Raw genomic sequence first — 24,086 nt, forward strand, 5'->3', positions numbered from 1 at the left:
CATTTACATGAGTCCACAAAAATTCATTTGTTGCTATATTATTTGGTATTTTCCATACACGATAATTGAAAAAATTCTATAAAGAGAATATTAAACGATTTTTGTTAATCATTGTTTATATAATTGTAGAATTGTAAGGTGTAACAAAGACCTTTGGATGATAGTTTGAGTCATGTAGTACCGACGTTGCTGTAGATTCATTAAGCTGTACAGGGTGTTTCTGAAATTCTTACTCTCGTACACCGGAACAACTTTAAAAATCCATCCGATACACGTGTATTCGCGTTGGAAAAGATGCGGTAATTAATGAACTGATATATTAGATGGCGAGTGTTCAATAAAAGGTGTTCTCTACAGGCCTTCATATTCAATGTTTTGAAAATGGAGGTCTATGGGGAAACATTTTTTTGCATACTTTCGACTTACTTTTACATGGGGAGTCACCTCCCTTCCGGTTCTAAAATTTCGGAAACACCTTGTATATGAAACCGTTTGTGTATTTGAGTTCAATTAGAAACACTAAATACACCTTACAGGTTATTGAAAATTAATCTTATAGAGATACTATTCTTTTTAATATTCCTAAATGGAATTGTGCAGTCGAGTTGTAGAAGTTAATCATTGTCTCTTTATGGTCGCGTTTGGTAATTTCTTCAGCGTCACGTTTAGTATCCCTATCGTTTTATTGCGCATTCAATTCTGCGCAGATCTTCAAAAAAGAAACAGCAATGAGCGAGAAAGGTAGAACAAAAGCAAATGTGTGTAAATTTTCACATGAATGGATGATGCAGCTTCTCTCACTTTATTGTTGGATGAGACATAGCGAAAATATTTTTGTAACGTAATTAATGGTTTGGTAACTATTTGCAAAATGTACTGCACATCAAGAACGAATTTTACGTTTCTAGATCAGCACATGCGTGAAAGTGCCCGATGCTACGAAAGATAAAACGAGACAAATGGTACTAACATTGTGTTTGCGATTAACTATCTCTATTTCTGTCAACGATGGCAGCACTATCGCAATCGCGATTCATCAGCCAATCAGAGCAATTATAATCTTCCTCAAACCTCCTTAGTATCGCACTATCTCTCCTAAATTACGAGAAACTGGAGGGACAAGAATATACTTAAAAATATGTTACTCGTCGGTAATATAGACACCTGTCAACAGGCCCGAACAAGAATAAAGAAGCTATTGTCACACGGACGGTAGATTAGACCGTTTAGGCAACTGTCAGTTTCTAAGATTCGATACATAAAAATAGTTCTCTTGGTTTTTAAATGTGAATTAATAAAGCAATTTTTATTTAGGTATTAAAAACACTTATGATAAAACGAAACAGGTTTGTTGTATTTCTACACTGTACTTTCTTTCTTTAGGCTGTTTCGTTTTTGATAATTTGGACTTTTCGTGAAGACCATTTAGATCCGAATACTCAATTCAGCTGCTTATAATCGTGAAATGGTTTTAAGGATTTCCACAAATTGCCATTTAGCGCACTCGTTTTTTATTATCAGCTTGACAATCGCGAAGTTTCGAGTGCTCTTTGCGTGACAATCACGAAAATACATTGATATTTGTACGTCGTTTTTGTCGAGCTACGAAAGTTTGCATTTAGTAATAATATCATTATTGATACGAGATAGAATAGTATAAACGTAGCTTATGACACATACTCTAAGGTACATCGCACTATAAGTCAATACTTCACAAAACAACAGATAATATTGCTGTTTGTCTTTTCTGATGTAATATATTTGAAAACATTGAATTCGAAAATTTACATTGTTTAGAATTTCAATAATTTATTTGTTTTACAAATATTATATGTAATGTACGTGTTTTTAATAATCTTTCCATTTTCATATTTTCGTTTAGATTTTTCAGATTTTTTAACTATTCTGTAAATACTTCTGTTTGTTTATAGAATGGCTCACAGTTCTCAAACATACGGGTCCACAGATCAACGGACAGATGTACCTGATGTGGGATTTAGTCCTACTGAACTTTATAGTCTCAGCGAGAATATTACTACTAACATATATACAATTAACACAAGTTGGAGAACACTGGAACACGCATACAAAAATGTTGGAACCAATAAAGATAATCAGGGTTTAAGAGATAAGGTGTAAGTATTTGATATAGTTGAAATTTTCATAAGCTCCAAAATTTATTTGGATGTTAAAAGAACTCTTAATAGTTCTTTTGTTATTATACTTACTCCAAATTAGTCCATAAGTTCTTGCAGTCTAACGACTACACGTTTTTATATTTATTTAATTAATTGTTGTAATTATATATAATTCTTTGTGTATTTTTATATTTTTTTTAGGCACGTAACACAAATAAGCACAAATCAAGTAGTAACTCAAACCAGCAAAGATATTGCAAGACTGACTGTGTTAATGAGAAAGGGCGATAAACAGCAGAAATTGCAAATTGAGAAACTTACCACTGATTTTAAAGATGCTTTGCAAAGATACTCTGATATGCAGAAGGTATATAATGTGCCATTGTTTATTATACAGTTATTGCATATCTTCTCCACTCATTAACCAAAATCATTAAATACTCCATGCTCTGTCTAATACTAATTTTTTCAATAATAGAATTCATGAAGACTTGAAGATTGTTAAACATAAATAGACACAGCTACTGGATTTTTATTAATTTCGGATGACACCGTCCGACAACAATCTTGTTTTTTTTTCAATTTTTAGAGATTTTATTTAAAATAAAGTAAAATGTTCAAGTTTAACACAAAAACTAAAAACTGCAAAGAAAAGTTAAAATTTGTTGGACAGTGTAATTTGGTAGCATAATCAATATGTGTAGAATGAAATGGAAGTTACTTTGGTCAAAAAATGTTTTCAGTCAATTGCGGAAAAAATGAAGAGACATATTTTGCTTACGACTAGTATAGATAGTCCAATGGATCAGGATGATGAGGAACAGCGTCAGCTCCAAGTTCAAGAAGATGGACACCGTGCTACACTAAGGTTCGAAATTGTACTATCCATAAATTGTTTGAATCTTGTGAATATATATCAATTTTTCGAAATATTGAGAAAACCTAAATTAATTTTCATAGTTTACACGCAAGTGATCGGTTCATAGATGGCTGTTGTTATTAAAATTTCATTAGGAAAATGTTCAAATAGGATTTTCTAAATAATGATTTTTCAAAACATAAAAAATAATGTGTGGGTAGCATCAGCATCTTAGTTTATATTAAAAATTTCGATGATCTGATTAAATAATTGATACATGTATTCTTAATGTAGAGAAGTTGTAAAATTCGCTTTGAGTCTGTATGGTAAGTCTTTGTTCTATCTACTACAACATCAGATAGAATTTCATACTTTGGATCATTGTGAAATCGATTCACAAATAAAATTGTTTTCTATACAATGCCTAGGAGTCTTGAGTTTCAACAAGGTTTACTGTTAGAGAGGGAAGAGAGGATAAAATGGATTGAAGGAGACATTTTGGATGTGAGTCAAATTATGCGCGAACTTGCTGCACTAGTGCACCAGCAAGGCGAAACGATCAGTAAGTGCATTCACTTTTATAACAATGTGTATGGTAAATTGGATGTGAATTATAAGACTAAATTAATTCTGTTACGTTACAGATACGGTAGACAGCCAAATAGAAAACATTCATGGAAACGTTGAACTGGGTGCGCAAGAGTTAATCAAGGGAAGTAATTATCAACGTAAATATCGACGAAAAGTTTATATCCTGTTGTTACTCGCGATCATAGTCGTTGTTATATTAATTATTATTCTAGTCACTAAATTAAGTTAGCGCTCCTAATCTTTGTAAATGTCGCGAATGAACGAAAACGGTTGTCTCAATCTACCTTGTACTAATTTCTGTAGAGATAATTACCAAGGAAACGAATAATTTCACCAGTTTGTGTATTAAACACACAACACGGGGAGAGGATAGACTTATTTTGTATTCGTTTGTAAAGCGGTCAATATTGTAGTTCGAGCATAATCTTGTTTACTTTTTAAACTCACGTAATACATTTTATACTGTTCTCCTTACATATCTATCTATCTGTTTATCTATCTATCTGTCTATCTATCTATCAATTTATCTATTTGTCTATCTATTTATTTATCTATCTACCTATCTATCTCTATCTATCTGTCTATCTATCTATCTATCTATCTATCTATCTATCTATCTATCTATCTATCTATCTATCTATCTATCTATCTATCTACATACCTATCTATCTATCTGTCTATCATCTATCTACCTATCTATCTATCTGTCTATCATCTATCTACCTATCCATTTATCTATCTATCTATCCACCTATCTATCTGTCTCTATGTGTATATATATATATATATATATATATATATATATATATATATATATATACACACATATACATACATCACATATACATACATCACATATACATACATCACATATACATATATAAATATAGTTTCTATGTTTCCTTCTATAATCTGGATTATGGAATTCAGATAGCCAAGAAACATAACAAAGGTACATTAATATCTGCTTCATCGTTGTAGCAGGCATATGGTGACAGAACAATTATATTTTCATTTTATCACGCGATTGGCACGATCTTAAAATACCATAACTATTGTCACTTATGTTGAATCTGTAAATTCCTGTAAAAGAGATGGTGGATTATTTTAGTTGTCTTATATATACATATATACATGTGTATACATATATACATGCATATACATATATGAATGTACATGTATATCTATGAATATACATGTATATACGTTGTGTGTGTATATTATTTTCTTGATAAATTGTATAGCATTGTAATTGCACCAAGAGTTTAAATAATGAAGTTGAAGTGAAATTGTTAATGTTATTTTGTAATTTTAAATTTTATGGTAATGTATATTATATGTTGAAGATGCATGTTAAAATTGTATGCTTTACTGCTCAGCTATAATCTGTAATCTATGTTTAATATTTGTAGTTACAAGACAGTGATTTACTATTAGTTATTCTGAGAAGCACACTAATTCAATCAATTATTTCTATTAGCTATAATCGATGAAATAATTTCGGCAGATACCAAATTATTACAATTATTTAGTATAAATTAATCAATGTTACTTCGTTTTTTTTTTTTTAATTGTGCTCTACTCGATAATACTTCTTTTCTGTTGCACGTGTAATATTCTTCACAGACAAATCTTCAATCGACAATTAAATAATTTAAAAAAATGTGGGAGGATCACTAAAAATTGCAAATTGATACTTTTATCATAAACAAAAGATTGGCTTGTGTTTGCGAAAAAGGTACGTGACGACTAAAGGGCGTTAATTGTAACACGCACTGCTTACAATAACGATATCACAGAGTGTAAAATAGGTAGTTGTTCATTTTCTGATTTAATTTCATATATGAAGTTGCTAAATTTCCACAGTTGTTCACTTGATTTCTACGAAATATTGCAATTTGTGTATATGTTAATATCAATTTGTCGAAATTACTATATACGTGTGCAGCTGTTTTGTTTCCACTGTTGAACGTTTCTAAATATAGAACATCATCCTTTCCTACCGAATCTTTTCTTTGAAATGTATATTCTTTAACACTAGAACTATCGAGTACAAAATGTTACTAACGTGTATTGTTTTATAATAACAATAAGGTTGGATTTACTCGAACTTTGTATGATTTCTATTATAATATAAGCTTCAGGGAAGAAGTCTATAAAAACATTTCTCACAAAAAGACTTTTAAAATTTCTATAAAGGTAAAAGAAAAAATCAGAGACCAGTCATTTTGTTTGGTTTGGTAGTTCCAGTGTTAATCTTAATAGCATAATTTATACTGCGTACATTTTCTGTGGAAGTGATTCTTTACTTTCTTGTCTCTCGGCGGATAGGTATTAAATAAATTATCCACGTGACAGAATGCCTACCATAATAAATTGGTTAAGAAACGATCTTCAAGCTTAGATAATCTCCACAGTTTATAGATTACTGCAATTTCTATTGAATAGCTATAAAAATTCATTCAAAGTGAAACACTTGTGAACGCATATAATGATAAAAGAAATACAGCTCTCCCTCTAGAACGTATATAATCGAACCGCATGTGTGGGAGACAATTATTTTGATAATTATTCTTTGATAGAATGATATATTGTTTAATGAGGATTGTTTATGCGTCCGTTGAAGCTTCGCAATTTTCTACTCGCCACAAGACAACCGGCAGATTGAGACAGCCATTTTTAGAGGATTGATCCGACTCTTATAAATGATTATTAGGCATTCCAAAATCGAAAAAAGTCCAATGATTACATTATCAATAAGGTTATAAACTTGAATATTGTATATACAACTAACCATTGACATTCTAAATAAATCACATTATATATAATATACTAACATTGTTAACGACGGTAGCGTTATATGTTCTGTATCCGTGGTAAATAGTTTTGTTAGTGAAAATGATAAAAGAGCTGTACGTCGCGAAGTAGTATTACGCATTATGATTTACATTTTTATTTGGTTTTCCTTCTTTTGTAACGATGCGTGTAGTTTGTAAAATTTTCATGTCAGCCTAATTTATTCTAGAGCTCTCACTATCTGAGCATCTATGAGTACTCGAGTATTCGAATTCAAATCTGAATGCTTGAGTATTTGAATTTTAATTTGAGTGTCAAAGTACTCGTAGAGCCATGCAATAGCAAGAGCTCTAATTTATTTTAATCAAATGAAAATAGAAGAAGAGAGAGAGAGCAATACGCTGTTCGGCGAGTTGACAGTCAATGAATAATATTCAGAGTATCGCAATTAACGTAATTAATTAATTGTGCCATTTTTAATTCTACGGATGAAAAAAGTATTTCGAATATCTACACTTCGGAACTAGAAAAAGTATAGACATTTATTAAAATGTTAGTTGTGATACCTTGAACATGCATAGCATAAAGCTTTATTTTTGCATGAGTTGTTCCGTTCATGTTATAGAATTTTTAATGATTTAATACAAGTAGAATATGATTGTGATACAAAATCTTAAGAGTTCTAGTAATTCTACGCAAGAAGAGATGTGTGATAAGAAATATAAATAGTTTTTATTAAGATTCGGAGAACTAAAACAATCGTCGATCAAAGTTTTTATTATCACAATATTTATAAATTTTTTTGTCTGTAATCGTGATGTACAAAATTATGTTATCAATACACTATCTTCCTTTATGCATTCAGCATAAACTGCTTTGCCTGTATTATATACAAAATGTATGTTCACGTTATATGTATATATTAGTAGTTTTCTATAGCAAAAGAACTTATACATAGCACATATTATGTTGCATATTTTATGATTTTTCGTAGCAATTTTCGTATTTACATAATCTTAAAAGAATTTCTCAGAAAAAATACTCATTTTGTTGCGATTACATTTCTTGATTGCTATATATGCATGAGATTCATTTACAAGAATAATGTAGACAATACATGTCTGTATATAGTCCAAACACTAGAGATATACATTTATATACTATGTCTTATACATACAATAGAATTCATATCATCCGGCATGTTCGGATATGAGGCAATGCTGAATAATCATAAATATGCCGAATAATTAGACTATACTTATATTTTTCTTTACTTCTTTTTATACTTTTATTGGACTATATTTTCTTCTTTATTATCATATCGGCAAAAATATGGTATTTGAGGAGCTACAAGGATATTCCGAGGGTACAGAAGTCTTCTCACTATTTTACTATCCTGGAGAAACTTAAATAACTTATCAACTAATAGCTCAAATTTCATATTCTTGGTCTCAAACCAAGTAATAGTCTTGTACTTTGATTTTACATGCCAGCTTGCTATAATTATGCCTATTTATAAATTTAAAAAAAAATAATAGGATGTACATATAGAATATTGGATGATTTCTAGCGATCTAAGAGTTGAAGAAATATTTTACGGGCATAGGAATGTTCAAGGAAATGTTTTACATCCGTATTATGCCATATAAGTCTATTTATTATTGCAAATATCGAATGTTTGTTACAGCTAAAAGTGATTTTTGCTATAAGAAAAATAGCATGAAATCTATCAATTTAGAGGACAAAAAACATTTTGAGGGTAGAGAAATGTTCAGAAGAATTTCTTGCATTTATACTATGTAAAAACATTTTATTTATTATTGCAAATATCGAGGACAAATGATTCTTGCCGTTCTTGCCGTCATAAGATGTATAAAATTCGGCACGATCGATTGCTGATTGGGTAACAGTGGTGCTTCCTGTAGCGGAATCAAGAACCTCTGATTTGGGTCCGTACAGCGCCAATAAATAAATGGCAAGACGCTCAAACTACTAGGCAAACAGTGGCGTCTCTTGTGACGAGATGTGGAAGCTCATTTTGGTCAGCAGTTCTAGCGTTTTGCCACTTACTAATTAGGGCTATATGGACCTTGAACGGACTTTTTATATTTCGCCACAAGAGGTGCTACTGTTTGGCTAGTAGTTTGAGCGTTTTGCCACCGTCTAAATGGCGCTGTACAGAGGCTGCAAAAAAGCTTCTTGATTCTGCCACAAGTATCGCCACTATCGTATTAAAAGAGCAATAACTTTTTAAAATTCATTTCAAGCTGAAGAATTGTACTTTATGATAAACTTCTTCAGGATTGTCAGTTAAATTTGTAATTAATAGATTTCATGCTATTATTACTAAATTATTTAGGCTTTTCTAAGAAGGGAGGGAAGGGATGAGGACATTTCTACACCCTCAAAATGTTTTTTAGCCGTTAAATTTCCCTGATGAAAGAAATTGAAATACAGAAAAATTCCAATTATCCGGTATATTCGGAACCGAGGCAGTGCCGAATAATTGTAAAACTATGTTATAAAATACTATACAACATGGAGAAAACAAATACATATTTTGTTCATGTGTAAGCATAAAGTTCTATGCACCCTTGTATATCGTGAATGATAATTATATGTATACGATTTTACAAACAGATCAATGAACGTTCAGTCTTAATTGAGTTATGTACGTATCATTCTTTCTTGTTAGTGGCGTCATTGAACATAATATATTAATGATCATTTTCGAAGCAGATGAAATGAAACAATTTCCGTTTAATACTTTTTATATCATAAGTAAAAACTAATATACCTCTATGTTTTTATCTTATTCTGTTGCTGAGATCGTCTGGCCTTTATTCGCGCTTGTAAAGTAAGAAGCAGGCCTGCAAGAACATCGTGATTAGGAAGTTTTTTAGCAAAGAGGAGACGTTTCACAGAGTCGTCGTAGGTTAACAATGCAACCATATTTTGCAAAAGGAATCCTTGACAGTACTCTAAGAGCTGTGTTGCATTATAGACCTGGAACATTTGAATTGAATTAGAAAAGTGAAAAGTTTAAATTTCCGGTAATTTTTATGAATGAGGAATAGTCTACCTTCGCATGAATGTACATGGACACAATGTTGTCAAGATCAACCATGGAGGAACATTGAGCCTCGCAGTACCTAAGCAAACCATCGAGTTGAAAAAAGTTTGCAGCCGCCATCAGTTCTAACACATCACTCTGATTCACTTCTAACGTAGCGCATCCGCCATGATACAAGAATTCCATGACCATCTGCAAAGAGAAAGAATTCATTTTCCAGGAAGGGATGCTCTACATAATATTTTGATAATTATGCATTTTTCATTTTCATTGATTATATTGAACGTCTTTATACCTGAAAGATGTGATACCGGATATCATTAATTTGTACAATAGGGGGGTTTCCCTCGCATAGTTTCGAACTTAGCATGTTTCTAAATCTTGGCGACGACGTGACCAAAACAATTTTATGGCCATAGAAGACTCTACCTTCCACTCGGAACTGTACATCGCTCAGTTCTGGATTATTTACAAATTTAGGATCGATTCTTGATCCACTAGAGAGGGTGGTGTCCCTTATTGGTTTTATTGGTTCCCATCCAAAGCATGTGCAGAAGATGTCGGCAAGAAGGAGCGTCGTCCCTTCCTTCTATACAGAGGACAAACATAATAGTGCGTGCAAGACACGTCAACTATTCTATAAAATAATCTCTTTTACCTATTTTATGAAACTATAATATTTTATTTGATTGAAAATGACCCACCTTGCTGTACCTAAAGATGTTGAATAATAATGGAAGACATTCTTGAACAAATTGCGTCGAGTAGTCATCAGGACACACTTGTAGAAAATCTTGAAGCAGCTGATCTATCACGGAATCTAATCTCATTTCGTGGGCCGTTGCAAGACTGTGCATCCAACAGTGCAATGTCCAACCGACTTTCAGTCCACGAAGTTCCATGGTGATATCTGTGGAACAAATTAAAATGTTTAAAAATAGTTGGAATATACTGTAACGAGTACTGTAAATAATTCACTTTACCTAAATGGTTACTTTCTGCACTGTGGTACATAGCTTCCTGCAAAGCTTTGGTCTGCACTTTGTTGAAAACTGGTTCCTTACCCTCTCTTCGGTTCCCTCTTCCATCCACAGTCTGCTGCTGCGGATTTGTACATGCGCTTCCTTCTGCAAGGATCTCCTCCAATGATAATACTTCTTTTTCTCCTCGTTTCGTGGAGAAGTTTAGCGGATGGGACAACAACTGATGAAGACAACTCCTCTGACCGTGTGCTGTTGCCACTGATATTGCACTAGGCAAAATAACAAAAAAGTTACTAATAAAGTAAACCGATATGAACGCTTCTTTCTACCTAATACTTGCCTGTAGCAGCCGCGCTGAGCAGAACCAGAGTACGAGAACGAGTCTTTGATCAACGTCGACAAAAATGGTTGAGCACCGTGAGCCAAAAGCAACGCTACCATTTCGTTGTTACCGGAAGCCGTAGCCGCTTGCAATGGCGTAACCGTACATTTATCTTCGCTGAGTTTAGCACCACCTTCGACTGCAGCACCTCTTTCCAACAATATTCTTGCAATATTACAGTGCCCCAACAGAGCTGTGTAAGTCAACGCAGTCCAATGCTGAGTCTCAGCGTTAAACCCAGCTTGATTACAACACATATTACTCGAAGCACTGCTAGAAGAGCCTGGCGAGCCAGACAATGAATTTGGTGATTGTAAATTTTTCCCTGGAGACAGCATTGCTGATGGTGTCACCGGACTTCTGGTATTCGAGACACCTGGCACTGTTGGCATCTTAGAAGGTGTGTTGGCCAATTGACCAGTTGTTGGAGGTGGACTCTCTATGTTCAAATCTGCTCCAGCGTCTAGTAAAGCTAGCACTGCTGTTTCATCGCCATTGATGCATGCTATGATCAATGCAGTGAAACCGTTGTCGTTTACAGTGTTAATCTTGGTCGATGGCAACAGGGGCATAGCTTGGGCGATCAGGTCAGCTCGTCCACTAATTAGTAGCTTGAACGCCATGTCCATTGTGAGAAGACGCACGTACTCGGAGTCGTCGATTCGTTTGGAACAGACCGCTACTTCTTCGAAGCTGTAGGGTAGATATTCCATGAACAAAAGATAATCCAAGTCTTGATACTATCTCATTAATAAAGTCCTGTTTTTCTGAACCACAGACAATATACTGTATCTAAGGATCTTAATCATATTCATATCAATAGTAATCTTAGAAGAAAATTACATTACAAAGTTACACGTTTTAGCAAAACTTAAAAGCAATGTTTTTCAAAGGGGTACAATAATAGACGTTGTAGCAAAGTCGATGGGATTTTACCATATGGGTCTGACGGGGCAGTCGACACCGGGCAACAGCAACCTGGCAGCTTGATTAATATCGTCCTGATCTACAACGAGTCCGTGCCTATGTTCTGCATGAGCAGTCGCAACACGAAGCCATTCGACCAGAGGAGGAAGAACAACATAAGCTCGCTCGTATGCCAGCTCTTGTATCCCAGATCCCCGTTCCCCGTGTTCCAGCTACAAAGAACGTTTCTTTGTCAGATTATGGCACAGAATGATCGTACCGTTCAACTGTAGCAATGAATTATCTAGCGATCAGACCTGCGAACACCTCATGTAATAGAACAATGCGTTCAATGCCTTGCCGGTTAGGGGAATGGGTGAACGTCCCGCTTGGGCTACTTTCGAAATCAGATCTATCAGCTCCGACATCGATCCCACGCAGGTGGTCAACAGCGACGGTTCCAACGCAGAGCCTGCTGCGTCTCTTCCGCTTCGGGATGATGATGATGAGTTCAAGGAACTCACGCTGGCCCATCGAGGCATCGCCAGTGCACCTGGGTACAAATATCCTGATCAGATCAACATCTCCTATAATTGCTTTTAAACAAATCTTAGAACATTGTGACTGTGTTCATCTTAGAAGGTAAAATTGTTCTCTTTAAAGTTACTTTAATGGTATTTTAAAGCTATAATGCTTCCCGAAGTGCTTATATTGACAAATACGAGTTTCTCGTCTGACATTAGTTTCAAAGTGACACGAAGGTCATCGATATTTTACCTAGAAAACCCAAGTACTCTTTTAATCCATTTCCTATCAACGAAATGGCGCATCGTTTTTCAGTGAAGTAGACTAATTTCACCGTAACTTCATTTGTGAACCTAACGATATAATTCTACCTGACGCTGTCCGTCCAGCATTCAGATGCGCGTACGGCTGAAGAAGGCCCCATAAATCTCCGCTGTTCGCAATGGCGTGCTCCAGCATGGTCGCCGTTAAGGTTGTGTGCGGGTCAGTCGGTATGCATTGTAACAGTATTTCCTCGAGTAGATTTTCGATCCCGGCGGTCAAATATATGGCTGCGTACTCGTGTATCATTCTTCCTAACCGGACGTCTGACATCCAGCGGAGGAAACGTCCCACTGGCAACTGCAATCCTGATCGGGACGCTTTTGATTGTTTTAATTGGTCGCCGGAGACTGCAAACATGGCTGCGGCTCGCAAGCAGGCCTACAAAAGAATTTACAAAGTGTCAATTGATAATAATGCTTGAGTTTCATTGAATTAAATATGGCTGACGAGTACAGTGGCTTAAGATATTTATCGCTACCTGTCAGGAAAAGTCCACTACCGTAAGACATGTGGACTTTGAGAACGAATGATTAAGATTATAACATGAATTGCATCCGTAATCAGTAGACTGTGAATCTTTATACAAATTCTCAAAGACTGTTTTATACTAGTATACTAATTCTTGTTGACATCGATGGCATACCTTGGTGCAAGAATCAGCCAAGGCAGGACACAGAACAATTTTGAACGCGCTGTACACCTCGTGCTTGCTGCAGAGGCCGACAGGTTTGGCCAGTCGTTGAGTTTCTCTGCCAATTCTGACCAAGGCTCGTTGCAACAGATAAGACAACCGCGGTATGGTCTCCATGGACACTTGGTCCATGTGTTCCCTGGTTCTGCCATTCTGCAACACTCTGAGAACATCGTGGTGGGTCCAAGGTAACTGCTGCAGCTCTACCAGTCTGTTGTGCGAGTCCACCCAGACGAATTCATCGGCGCTGGTCACATTGGTGTTGATGGTCTCCAAGCTGGAATGCCGCATCAGCCTCCTTACGGCTGGCTCTGAACTCTCGGAGCCGCTCAAGGAGGAGTAAGTGGAGGACGACTTATGGGAGCGCATTGTCAGCTGCTGGATCGCTAGCTTGATGTCCTCTAAGCCTGAGCCTGACCATGGCACCTGCAACTACCACCGTATGCTTCCGTTTAAATCCGTTTGAACAACGACGCTATTACAAATTGGGGTTTCACGGGACCCTAGGTTTACAGGTTCTGACAGCTTTTAACAGTCTTTTGACCCACAGTTTTAGTAAATTGATAGCAGGTAACTATACAGGTGAACGTCCGTTTGTGAAAAGTGTTGCAATTGGAAGGTAAATGAAAATGTGCTTGGAAAAGACAGGGATACCTTGGCAGGCGTGGCTCTGTGTCTGTTGCGGTTCTGTCCGGATCTGCTTCTGCCATTTCTCTGGGTAACCGAGGCCGATAGGCGATCGTCTTCGGGCACAGAGTTCAGCTGCTGAGGACTATGTGTCCTGTGGTGACGATGCGGAGGCGAACTGCTACTCGTGTGACCGCCTGTGTCCGACATGCTCGCGTGCCCGGACGACCGATTCTCATCCGACGAGCTATTACCTGTGCATTCTGGTCGCCTCTATAAAAGTCACCAAGATTTTTCATCAGTCACCAAATCCTCTACCCTCGGTACACAATTGTCTTACAATAATATAATAGATAATAAGTATCTACTGAATTATTAGATGCTAGCTTGCATCCCATAAAATACTAGGTGGGCCCAAAAAATGTTATTACTCCTTCAAGTTGTACAATTCATTATTAAACTGCGGATTTTATGTATTTATGACAGAAGCGAGTAGATCGAATACAATCGAATAAATGCAGGCAAAATATTTAACAATGCTTTTCGATTGTTTTCAAACTATTGAAAGTATTAAGAACGAAAATAAATGTTGATTTAACTTCTGCTTGCTGCAATCGAGCTAGAACATTTTTATTTTGCATAAAGGTCCGCAGTATATTTATTATATTATTTATTATATTATATTTTAATAATTTATTATATTATTATATAGAATATTTATTATGTATGTTTAGAAATATTGTCAGAGGCAGTTGATGTATCGGGTCGACTAATAAGTCATTGCGTTTTTGTTTTGTACTAGCATTGGGAAAAATGCAATCGAACAGATACCTGAAGCGCTCGGATCTCGTGCAAGCTAAGGTGATGGTGCTGAGAGTGATGGGGGTGCTGAGGGGTTGGCGTAGGAGCCACGCTGTCCGTGTCCCTTTCGGCCACCATGTGGACCGTGTTATGGACACCATTCTTCGGCGAACTCTCCGTGAAGTCCTTCGTGTAGGGGGGACAATACAGGTCGCGTCCATTGCTACCCCCTGGCCTGAAACAAGAAACCATTTTACCCGTTCAAGCTTGTGCAAAAATTCTGAAAAAAATCTCACACTTTCCAGACACTCGTACACACGCTACAATATTTTCTCAAATTTTTCGGTTCAACCAAATCTATCTTGTCTGCGAGAGTAAAGAAGACTGTCTGACGCGAGGCTATTTTCTCTGTGCAATTACTAGACTACGAATTTTTATGCAAAATAAAAATTGTCCGCATCATGTGCAAAGGAATAAATACGAAATAGCAACTTCATTCTTCCTTTAATCACCTTAATAGACTAAAAGTAATATACATCGACGTTTCAAAATGCTTTTAATTTTTACACCATTTTACACTGTAACTATCCAATTTTTCCATAAATGCGTAAAATTCGTAGCCTGGTAATTAAAAAAAATCTGGCGAGAGAATGATATCGTTACACGCGCGAAGGAAATATATTCAAATCTTTAGACTCGAGATTCTAGTTGCAAACGATTAAAAACGCAGAAACATCGGTAGCGGTCTTTCGTATTGTGCTTTTAACTTGATATCTCATATTGACGATAAGTTTGCCATAAAAACGATCTCTTCAGCTTTAAGAGAGCCGTTTCATTGGGCTAATTTAACTAATTGCCGTTAATGTTATTTGCGGTCGATTCGAGGATCGTTTCGAGGTACTATATCCCTGACCGACAAGATGTAAAGCGAGCGCCGTGTCGTTGGTCGCCCGAAATGAACGAAGCGGCGAATGTATTTTTCATGCGCGTGGAGGACGATGAGGCATCGATCGGAGGGAATTCGGCCCTCCCGAGATCGTCGAATAAACGATACTTGATACCCCGGTCGGGTCGGTTTCACGTTAATTGCCCACCAAATAATTCCGCCGACTCGCTTTCGATCCTTTCTTTTCGACTGTGTCTCGTGAAAGCGAGCACATAATAAGGAATCCGTTCCCAGAGGCTCGTATTCCGTTAGAACACCGGCCCCGAGGAAAGTTATGTTCCCGTGGACTCGTAATTCATCGGGCAGCAACAGCAAAATGGAAAAAGGAAAACCGTGGCTCGATCGGACTCTCCGAGTATTCGTATAAATATCCTCATTTACATCGACTGATTCAAAGGACGTTAAACTCTCATTTATCCCTCGTTTCTCATAACTGTTTTATCCCCCCCTCCCCGCCCCCGCCCCGAATTGTGGCGATGGGAATAATACGAGGGATAGGTGAATAATTAACTTTAATAAGTTCCCCGTTTAAAAACGGGAAACCGAGGTGGCGGAAGGTTAAACCTCGCAAGGCTGCGACTGTGTCAATTTTGACCCGGAGTATTTAGATCGTTCACTGAATTACTGAATTTTTGGCAACTGAATCAAATACAGCAAATTCTCCCCAATTGACGCTCAGATTGTACGCAGAATGGACAATTTGGGAAGAGGAGATGCGATTATTCGACTTGTTTTTGTAATCACCGATTGTCAACGATTAGAAAAAAGCTATAAATCTATAAAGCAAGGATAGCAACTACAGCAACTATAAGCAACTATAAAGCAAGGCTCGAATGATCGTATCTCCTCCTCCCAAATTGTCAATTTTTGTGCACAATCTGAGCCTCAATTAGGGAGAATTTACTGTAAATTATTATTACATTAGCAACAACAGGAGGGCCAATAGGTCTGCAAGAAATACCTTCGAAAAAATATCTTCTAAAATCGCTGAATAAATCTCGGAGTTGATATAAAGATCGTCAATAATACAATTGTGAAAACAGTTCGCTGTCGGATTGTTAATAAAACATACGTGCAGAGATGTACGAGAGCTAGGACAAAAAACGATAACTTCGTTAGCACGATCGCAATCAGAACAACTGCTCGGTTTTCGTGAAATGCTCGTCGAACCGAAGATTTCGATCTCCACGCTTCAGGGATCAATTCCGAAACCGTATTACTCGTAGCTCGATTTTAGAAACTCGATTTCTAATCTCGGATTGATTACTGTTCGCCGTATGCCGGTAAATTGTGAATCCTTATGCAAAATAAACCGCAAGGAAATTTAATCTTTCCTTAACAGTTTGAAGAAATCGAAAATCCCACTCAGATTAGTCTTTCGATTTCATCGAGTTTATTCAAGAAATCGTAAAATCTGCGATCTCTCGTCACTTTCTCTAGTAACAATAACGACGAATACTTCGACAATCGATGCGATTACTTCGAAGTGAAATGATTTTAGCGACAGGTGTCGCCGATCAGGTGGTTCAGGCGTGAACCCGTCGATTTCCCGATCCGCCGAGCGAATCGGTTTCCAAACAAGGAACGTTCGCGATCCGGTATCGCCGTGAAAAATCGTCGGGCCCCCCGGGCGCGGGGCCCGGTTTCTCGCGGTGGTATCCTTTAATTTTACAGGACCCGGCCGCGGCCGGTTACATAACGCCGCAAAGGATTGCATGCAAACGCGGCTCCACCGTGCAAATTAACAGTAGGCGTACGAAACGTAATGAGATTCACGTGATCGATAAGCGCCGAAGGGGAGGCGTAATCGTGATCCACGTGTGCCGCTCCGTGGATCTTGATCGGCCCACTCTGTTTCTGGCGATTCGAAACATTCTCCGAAAAATCTTGAAAGTCCCGACGCTTTCATTCCGTTCCAAATATGTATCGCCGATAAATCCCGGGTCCAGTTCTCAATTTCCGAAAATAGCCTCCAGATTTCACGAATTACAAATCGTCCGTCCAATTCACGATGCCCGAACAATTCCGTACACTCGCAGCTCGAGGACTTTGTTTCCGCAACGAAAACCGTAATTTTATGTTATTCGTAAAATCGCAAATGGAGACACGAGTGCTCTGATCGCGAATGGTGTTGCCGAATAGCGATGAGGTTGGTATACCGTGGATTCTTGTGCGAAATAAAAATCGTCTGCGCCAATTGCAAGATACACAGGGTGTCTCAAAATTATATCACTTCCGGGAAGTGAGGGATTCCTGAGGCCATTTGAAGCAACTTTCTCCTTAGTGAAAATGCAATCCGTGGCTTCGTTTATGAATTATTAATGAAAAACAGTGACCAATGAGAGACGAGATCGGCTGGCGCGAGGCGGCCCAGTTCTACTCATTGGCTCGACAGCCTCGCGCCAGCCGATCTCGCCTCTCATTGGTCACTGTTTTTCGTTAATAACTCGCAAACAAAGCCGCGGATTGCATTTTCGCCAAGGAAAAAGTTGCTTTAAATGGCCTCAGGAATCCCTCATTTTTGGGACATAATATTGGGACATCCTGTGTAAGGCACATAATGATTTATCTTCTTCCTAAACGATGTCAATGAGTTGAAAACGGTGCAATAGCATTTCTGAATTCCTTAAACGTTCTCGATGTCTTGTATTTGATCTATCAATTTCTATCGTAAACAAATAAAATCAGCAGTGTAATTAGCAGACTGCGGATCTTTATGCAAAATAAAATTTGTCTTCATTTCAATGAGTTGATTGCAAATGCAATAATATCATTAAATTGTTCAAATGTCTGCTATTTTGCATTTGAACTACTCATTTGTAATGACCGTAACTACTCATATGCATCTTACAAATGCATAGAATCCGCAGTCTAGCAATTAGAATAATGAACAGAAGGAACGGAATTGTGTCTCAGAATGCATACAGACGATATCTATTACGCATAAAGACAGTAATAGGTAGTAATAACCTGAACGATATCTGTTAAAAATTCCTAAATAAGCTATTAGGTTGTGTTATAAATTCGATCGCGGACCTCTGACACTAAGGAAAAGACAAGAAAAATTACACGAATTCAAAGCGATAGTTCAGATGAATTTTGAGTTACGTTCGCGTGGGGCTATTTCTATGCAACTTAGCTTAAACAAAAACTGGAAGTGTCTACTTTAAGACAGGGTAGATCAGATTGCAACAAAATGACGAGATCGTTTTGAAAGATTAAAACGAATCGACCGCTGACATCATGGGGTTTACAAGATTTAAAGGGAAAAATTCAGATGGATTTTTAGGCACATCTCCGTGGAGCTATTCCTATATAACTTAGCTCAAACGAAAGCTCAAAGTGTCTACTTTAAGACAGGGTAGATTAGATTGCAACAAAATGACGAGATCGTTTTAAAAGATTAAAACGAATCGACCTCTGACATCATGGGGTTTACAAGATTTAAAAGAAAAAGTTCCGATCTATTTTAAGACACTTCCCCGTAGGGCTATTTCAATGCAACTTAGCTTAAACGAAAACTGGAAGTGTCCGCTTTAAGACAGGGTAGATTGTGCTGAAATTGTATAACAAGTCCGTTCGCGTCGACAGTTGCACGGTGCTACGGGAAAACGCGAACGGACTTATTACACAACGTGATATCGTCAACGCAACTCGACGAGGCTCGCCGATTCCACCGAGAACCAGTTGGAATCGGTTCGCAGCGAAGCAGGGATCTCGGCCGTGGTCCCACTAATTTTTCATCGACGCGGGCAAAGAACAACGCGAGCGTGATTTACCCCCTCAGGCGCCATTGCTGCACAAAGCTCCAGTCCGCCTTGAACCCGGTGTTGTCCCCCGGCAAGGACCAATAGTCCTCGACCTGGCTCTCGTCCTCCTCGATTCTCAGCACGTCCTCCCTGCTGGGGCTGACGTTCACCACGATTTCGTGCGTGACCTTGGCGTCCTCGTTCTCCACCAGGCTGACCGTGGATCGCTGCCTCTCGATCCTATTCCTCGCGAACCGTTTCTCATCCTCCGTTCGCCCGTCCGGATCCTCCTCTCCGTCCCTCTCGATCATCCTCTTGTCCTCTTTAACGACGACGACCGGCTGCTGGTGGTGCTGCTGGTGCTGTTGCTGAACGTTTTCCGTCTGGGTCGCCGCTCTTTTATTATTCTCCCTCTGCCGCTGGCTCGAATCCCCGAAGTAAATCACCGTCTTGTGAGCGACGTCTTTGTCCGTCCTCCTGGGACCGTTGCCGGCCACTGCCGGGCCCGTTTCCGGCCCCGGGCTCTTGTCCTCCAGCGTGGCGCTATCTTCGTAGCCAGCGAACCTCGGATCCTCCGTTTCCAGCCACTCCTTCGACGGTGTTCTCGCACGGAACGGCAAGCCTCGCCGGAGGATGAAGTTCACCGCGTCACGACGGCCCGGAGGACTCCCTGATCCTTGGACCGGCATCCTGCAGCCTTTCAGCTCGCGACAGAGCATGCAGCCGCAGTCGCCGTCGCAGGAGCCAACAGCGATCGACGGCATCTTATCCGACGATCATCGTCGCTGCGACCTCGACGATGGTGTTGCGACGAATGCTCGATGGGATAGGAAGTCCCGATGACTCTGCGCCAGTTTCGGCGCCGGAAGAACAGTCATTCGCTCGAGGATGCGGTACGCGAGCTGTGCGTTGCTTTATCTGACCACGCGCGTCCGGTCTCTAGTTCGAGGAAACTGGGCTCCGAGCAGGAAGAAGATGACTCGCACGTTGCGCTAGTCGAGATTGCCGAACGGTGCTCTTGATTGTGTTGTCGTGGGCGATGATTTAGCTGCTGGCTCGATGATCGGAGACGCTTCTCGATGTTCCTTGAACTTTGCGATTAATTGACTCACGATGTTCGCCGTTCCTTGAGTAAACGCAGCGTCGGTTCTCAGTGTGGTAGCAAGGAACATTCTTTGCTGCTTTAGGTGGAAGATTTTTTTAGTTTGAAACAGTTGCCCTGATTTCTGCTGTCCATTCCGTTAATTCTTGTTGCAAGAACGCGAAGAAGTGGCCGAGGGAAGAGCAAGGGATGCTTTAATTTGCTGAACGGTATTCGATCATTCTTCTATTGGAGATGGACGAAGTTTTTTCACCTTAAGTCTCCAAAGGACAAACTAAAGAAAGAGAAAATCCAGATCGTTTCACTCTAGCTCCGCTTTAAGGCGCAGTTTCGTTTCACTAACCGCACAGGCTCTCTCAAAATCGCACGATTTCCATAAACAGCAGATTTACATGGTGCTACTTCTTCATGTATCCGCCAGGTTCTCCAATTTTCTCTAGGACGCCAGAGCTTCCGACGAATATCCGTATATCCACGGGGTTTGCATCGATTTTGAATTTTCCCAAGGACACCAGAATTTCGAACAGTTACCTGCACACTTTCTCAATTGTTCCAGAGCTTCGAGCAATCACGCGTCTTTCCTCAAGGACACCGTAGCTTCTAGATCACACGTGTTTGCTCAGAGGCCGATCTATCGATTTCAAGTTTTCCGAAGAGCGTGCCAGTGCGTTCGCATCGACGTATTCCGATGGACCACCGTAAGGACACTCGAAGATCGATCGCTTTCAGAGCAGTTCGACGCGAGTCAGGCGCGAGCATGGCTCGGGCCACGCGACTGGATCGTCGGTGTACATTGCGATCGCTGCACAGGTGAAACGTGCACTTCCTCCGCGCGCAGACCGCAGAAGCGTCGGCGAATAGAAGACCGCTGCTTGTATCACTTTCCTTTCGTTGCTCCTCTTTTCACCCGGCCGTGGTCAAACGAGCGGCGAGCTTATCGCGTGTGAATCCACCTTTTCCAGCAACCGAACGCACAACCGCCGACCATTCTGTCCCACCTGTCCACGAACACCGACGAACACGTAACGAACGCGGGACGACGAGTGGTTAAGGGGTAGACTGTGGATTTTATGCATTTATCGTAAATTGATTGGCTAAATTCGAATCAGTGCACAGATCAAGAGAATTTAGGATTATCTAAAGCAGAGGTGTCAAACTCGCGGCCCGAAATGGACATTTTTGCGGTCCAGTCAATAAATCCGACGCAAAGTAAAAATAAAATAGAAATAGTCTCGGCCAATAAAATTTCTCCCGTAATAGGAAAGATAGTATCAGAGAAGAGATGTCAAGTATCAGGACGTAAACAATAATTTAACTTTATATATGTTTATTACGATGTACTAGTCAAAATAAAAATATTTGTTTCTATGAACATTGATTTTTTTTGCGGCCCACCTAAAAAGTTAAGCATTGTTTATTTGGCCCAAGTTGGCTTTTGAGTTTGTCACCCCTGACCTAAAGGATTATCTTTAGGATTATCTATCTCGTTCATCTTTGCTGAAACTTATGAAGAAAGTTTCTATTTTCTATAAAGATTCGCAGTCTACTAAGGGGTCACCAGTGACCCAGGACACTTTTCACTGGTTCGAGAAATGTTATTGATTTGAATTTTAAATTCAATTTTATTTCGGTTTTTCGACCTTCGACGTTCTTTCCGAAAAGGACTGGGTTTGGTTATTGGTTTGGACTAATTAGTTTAGTCTTGTTCGGCGAGGCAGTCTATTTGACATACCTAACTTCAATACTGTAGAAATCGCATGGTTTATCGATGATAGCTTTAAGTTTAATTTTAAGTTCAATTTTTTATTTCGGTTTTTCGGTTTTCGAGACAGAATTTATCAGTTTTATTATTTACGGTTCCGTAAAATTAATGTTTTTCTACTGTGTCGATTTGACCTTAAGGATCAAATTAAATTGGTCCGATGAAGGTCAAGTTATAGAGTCGTTGTCAACTGTGGTTGCCTGTTAAACAGTTCAACAGTTCATTAGTTATTAGTAGACTGCGGATTTTATGCATTCGTGACAAAAATGTGTAGTTGAAATGTAAAATTGCGAAGACATAGAAAGAATTTAATATAATATAGTTACATTATTTTCAGTTTATGAAAGTGATTAAAAGAAACGATTTTCATTTATTTAATTTTTGTTCCTCACGATGGTCTTGGAAAATTTGTATTTCGCACAAAGATCCGCAGTATACTTATTAGTAGACTGCATTTATGTCATGCATTTATGACAAAAATGGATAAATATGTCTGAGAACAGTGAAAAGGATAAAAAAAATGTTGAAAGTGTGTTCGTATACTAATTTCAGCTTATTAAAATTAATACAGAAACAAGTCAAATTGTGCTTGGCTCGCTGATCTTGCTATTGATACAGAAAATGTTTAATTCGCCTAAAAATCCGCGGTCTAGTGTTTAGCGAGTTTATTCATCCCCGACGTTAAACAATAAAATAAGCAAGTAATTACCGAAAATCAGATTCGCCAGATTGTATGAAAATAATAAAGCTGCCTTTTTACATTAATTACAGAGTACACGAACTTTCTAACTCTAACAATGAATATACTGAATCGTAACAAGGAATGGTACCATTTCGAATAATCACAACTAAAAGCGAACTATGACTGGTCATAAAGGTCCGCTCGGTGAATTACACAGGCAATTTTCCTGGTTAACAACGTGTTAAATCGTTCCAGCGTTTAATGCGATAATTAGCGGCGCGGCATTTTTCCCACCCCGGGTTTTCCTTCCGACGAACTAGATGGATTACCAGAAGCTATCAGCGCGATTCGCCTGTAGGGACAGCGGTAAACAGGCGTTTACTCGCGCGACGGGGTCCAAAGATAGAACAAGCGGGAGGGCAATTACGCGCTCGCGGAGCTGATTGTGCGGTGTACGCGCGCGACTTTCACCGTTCCGGGCTGCGTAAAATTGATTCCGAAACGAGTAGTGCGCCTCTGATACATTGCCGAAGCCTGCTGCGTTCTGCAGTCCAGATAACCGATTCGATCATTTCTGCCCGAAACGGGGACTTGCTGCGGCAGCTGCGCGCGAAGTCCTTAGCGAATGCTATGCAACGATTTCGATGGATTTATTCGCTATACTTGTTAAGCTTTACGGTAGCCAAACTATCGATTTCAAGTCTGTTAGCCACGTTAGTAAATAGACCGTGGATATTTCGCGAGGAATAAGAAGCGTTTGAATTAATTACAAACACGATGAGGCCGACAAAAATTGTTTTAAATTCTTTCTTTAATAACGTAAATTCTTTCCTTAATAATTTTCATTCTTTTAAATTCTTTCTTCAACAAGTGAAAATTATACTTTAAGTTCTTTTTTTCTTGATTTCAATCCTCTTTAATTCTTCCTTTAATAATTGAAATTCCTTGAAATCCCTTCTTTAATCGTTCAAAACCTTCTTAATTCTTTCTTTAATAACTTAAGTCCTTTAAAATGCTTTCTCAATACATTGTAATACGTTTTTTAATCATTTAAATTCTTTGAAATCCTTTCTTTAATCGTTCAAATCCTTCTTAATTCTTTCTTTAATAACTTAAGTCCTTTAAAATGCTTTCTCAATACTTTGTATA

General features: G+C 38.5%; 2 protein-coding genes across 8 annotated transcripts in view; one reads left to right on the forward strand and one right to left on the reverse strand.

Annotated features, from left to right (window-relative positions):
- The first annotated feature begins 1,187 nt into the window (after nucleotides 1–1,187).
- Syx13 (syntaxin 13) lies at nucleotides 1,188–6,420 on the forward strand. 2 transcript variants are annotated; one of them, XM_033483449.2, is made up of 6 exons: nucleotides 1,188–1,346; nucleotides 1,932–2,135; nucleotides 2,340–2,505; nucleotides 2,882–3,006; nucleotides 3,426–3,559; nucleotides 3,642–6,420. In XM_033483449.2, the coding sequence occupies exons 1-6, from the start codon at nucleotides 1,330–1,332 to the stop codon at nucleotides 3,815–3,817; spliced, it is 822 nt and encodes a 273-aa protein (XP_033339340.1). In that variant the 5' UTR covers nucleotides 1,188–1,329; the 3' UTR covers nucleotides 3,818–6,420. The 2 variants fall into 2 exon arrangements, with proteins under 2 accessions (XP_033339340.1, XP_033339342.1); XM_033483451.2 differs by lacking the exon at nucleotides 1,188–1,346 and adding an exon at nucleotides 1,562–1,686.
- A 723-nt stretch (nucleotides 6,421–7,143) lies between these two features.
- LOC117227903 (ankyrin repeat and BTB/POZ domain-containing protein 2) overlaps nucleotides 7,144–24,086 on the reverse strand; it is a 48,224-nt gene continuing 31,281 nt past the window's right edge. For 2 of the 6 annotated variants that reach the window (XM_033483446.2, XM_033483445.2), the window contains 12 exons: nucleotides 14,727–14,931; nucleotides 13,923–14,168; nucleotides 13,221–13,700; nucleotides 12,625–12,955; nucleotides 12,046–12,281; nucleotides 11,759–11,961; nucleotides 10,781–11,515; nucleotides 10,441–10,709; nucleotides 10,162–10,367; nucleotides 9,753–10,046; nucleotides 9,467–9,649; nucleotides 7,144–9,390 (listed from right to left, as the gene is read on the reverse strand). In XM_033483446.2, the coding sequence (XP_033339337.1) occupies nucleotides 9,184–9,390; nucleotides 9,467–9,649; nucleotides 9,753–10,046; nucleotides 10,162–10,367; nucleotides 10,441–10,709; nucleotides 10,781–11,515; nucleotides 11,759–11,961; nucleotides 12,046–12,281; nucleotides 12,625–12,955; nucleotides 13,221–13,700; nucleotides 13,923–14,168; nucleotides 14,727–14,931 (3,595 nt within the window). In that variant the 3' untranslated portion in view covers nucleotides 7,144–9,183. Of the gene's footprint in view, nucleotides 9,391–9,466; nucleotides 9,650–9,752; nucleotides 10,047–10,161; nucleotides 10,368–10,440; nucleotides 10,710–10,780; nucleotides 11,516–11,758; nucleotides 11,962–12,045; nucleotides 12,282–12,624; nucleotides 12,956–13,220; nucleotides 13,701–13,922; nucleotides 14,169–14,726; nucleotides 14,932–19,421; nucleotides 24,017–24,086 lie in introns of those variants that run through there. The other 4 variants (XM_033483441.2, XM_033483444.2, XM_033483443.2 and 1 more) reach the window with 4 other exon arrangements.

This window comes from Megalopta genalis, chromosome 9 (genome assembly GCF_051020955.1).
Source record: "Megalopta genalis isolate 19385.01 chromosome 9, iyMegGena1_principal, whole genome shotgun sequence".
NCBI classification, from domain to species: Eukaryota; Metazoa; Arthropoda; class Insecta; order Hymenoptera; family Halictidae; genus Megalopta; species Megalopta genalis.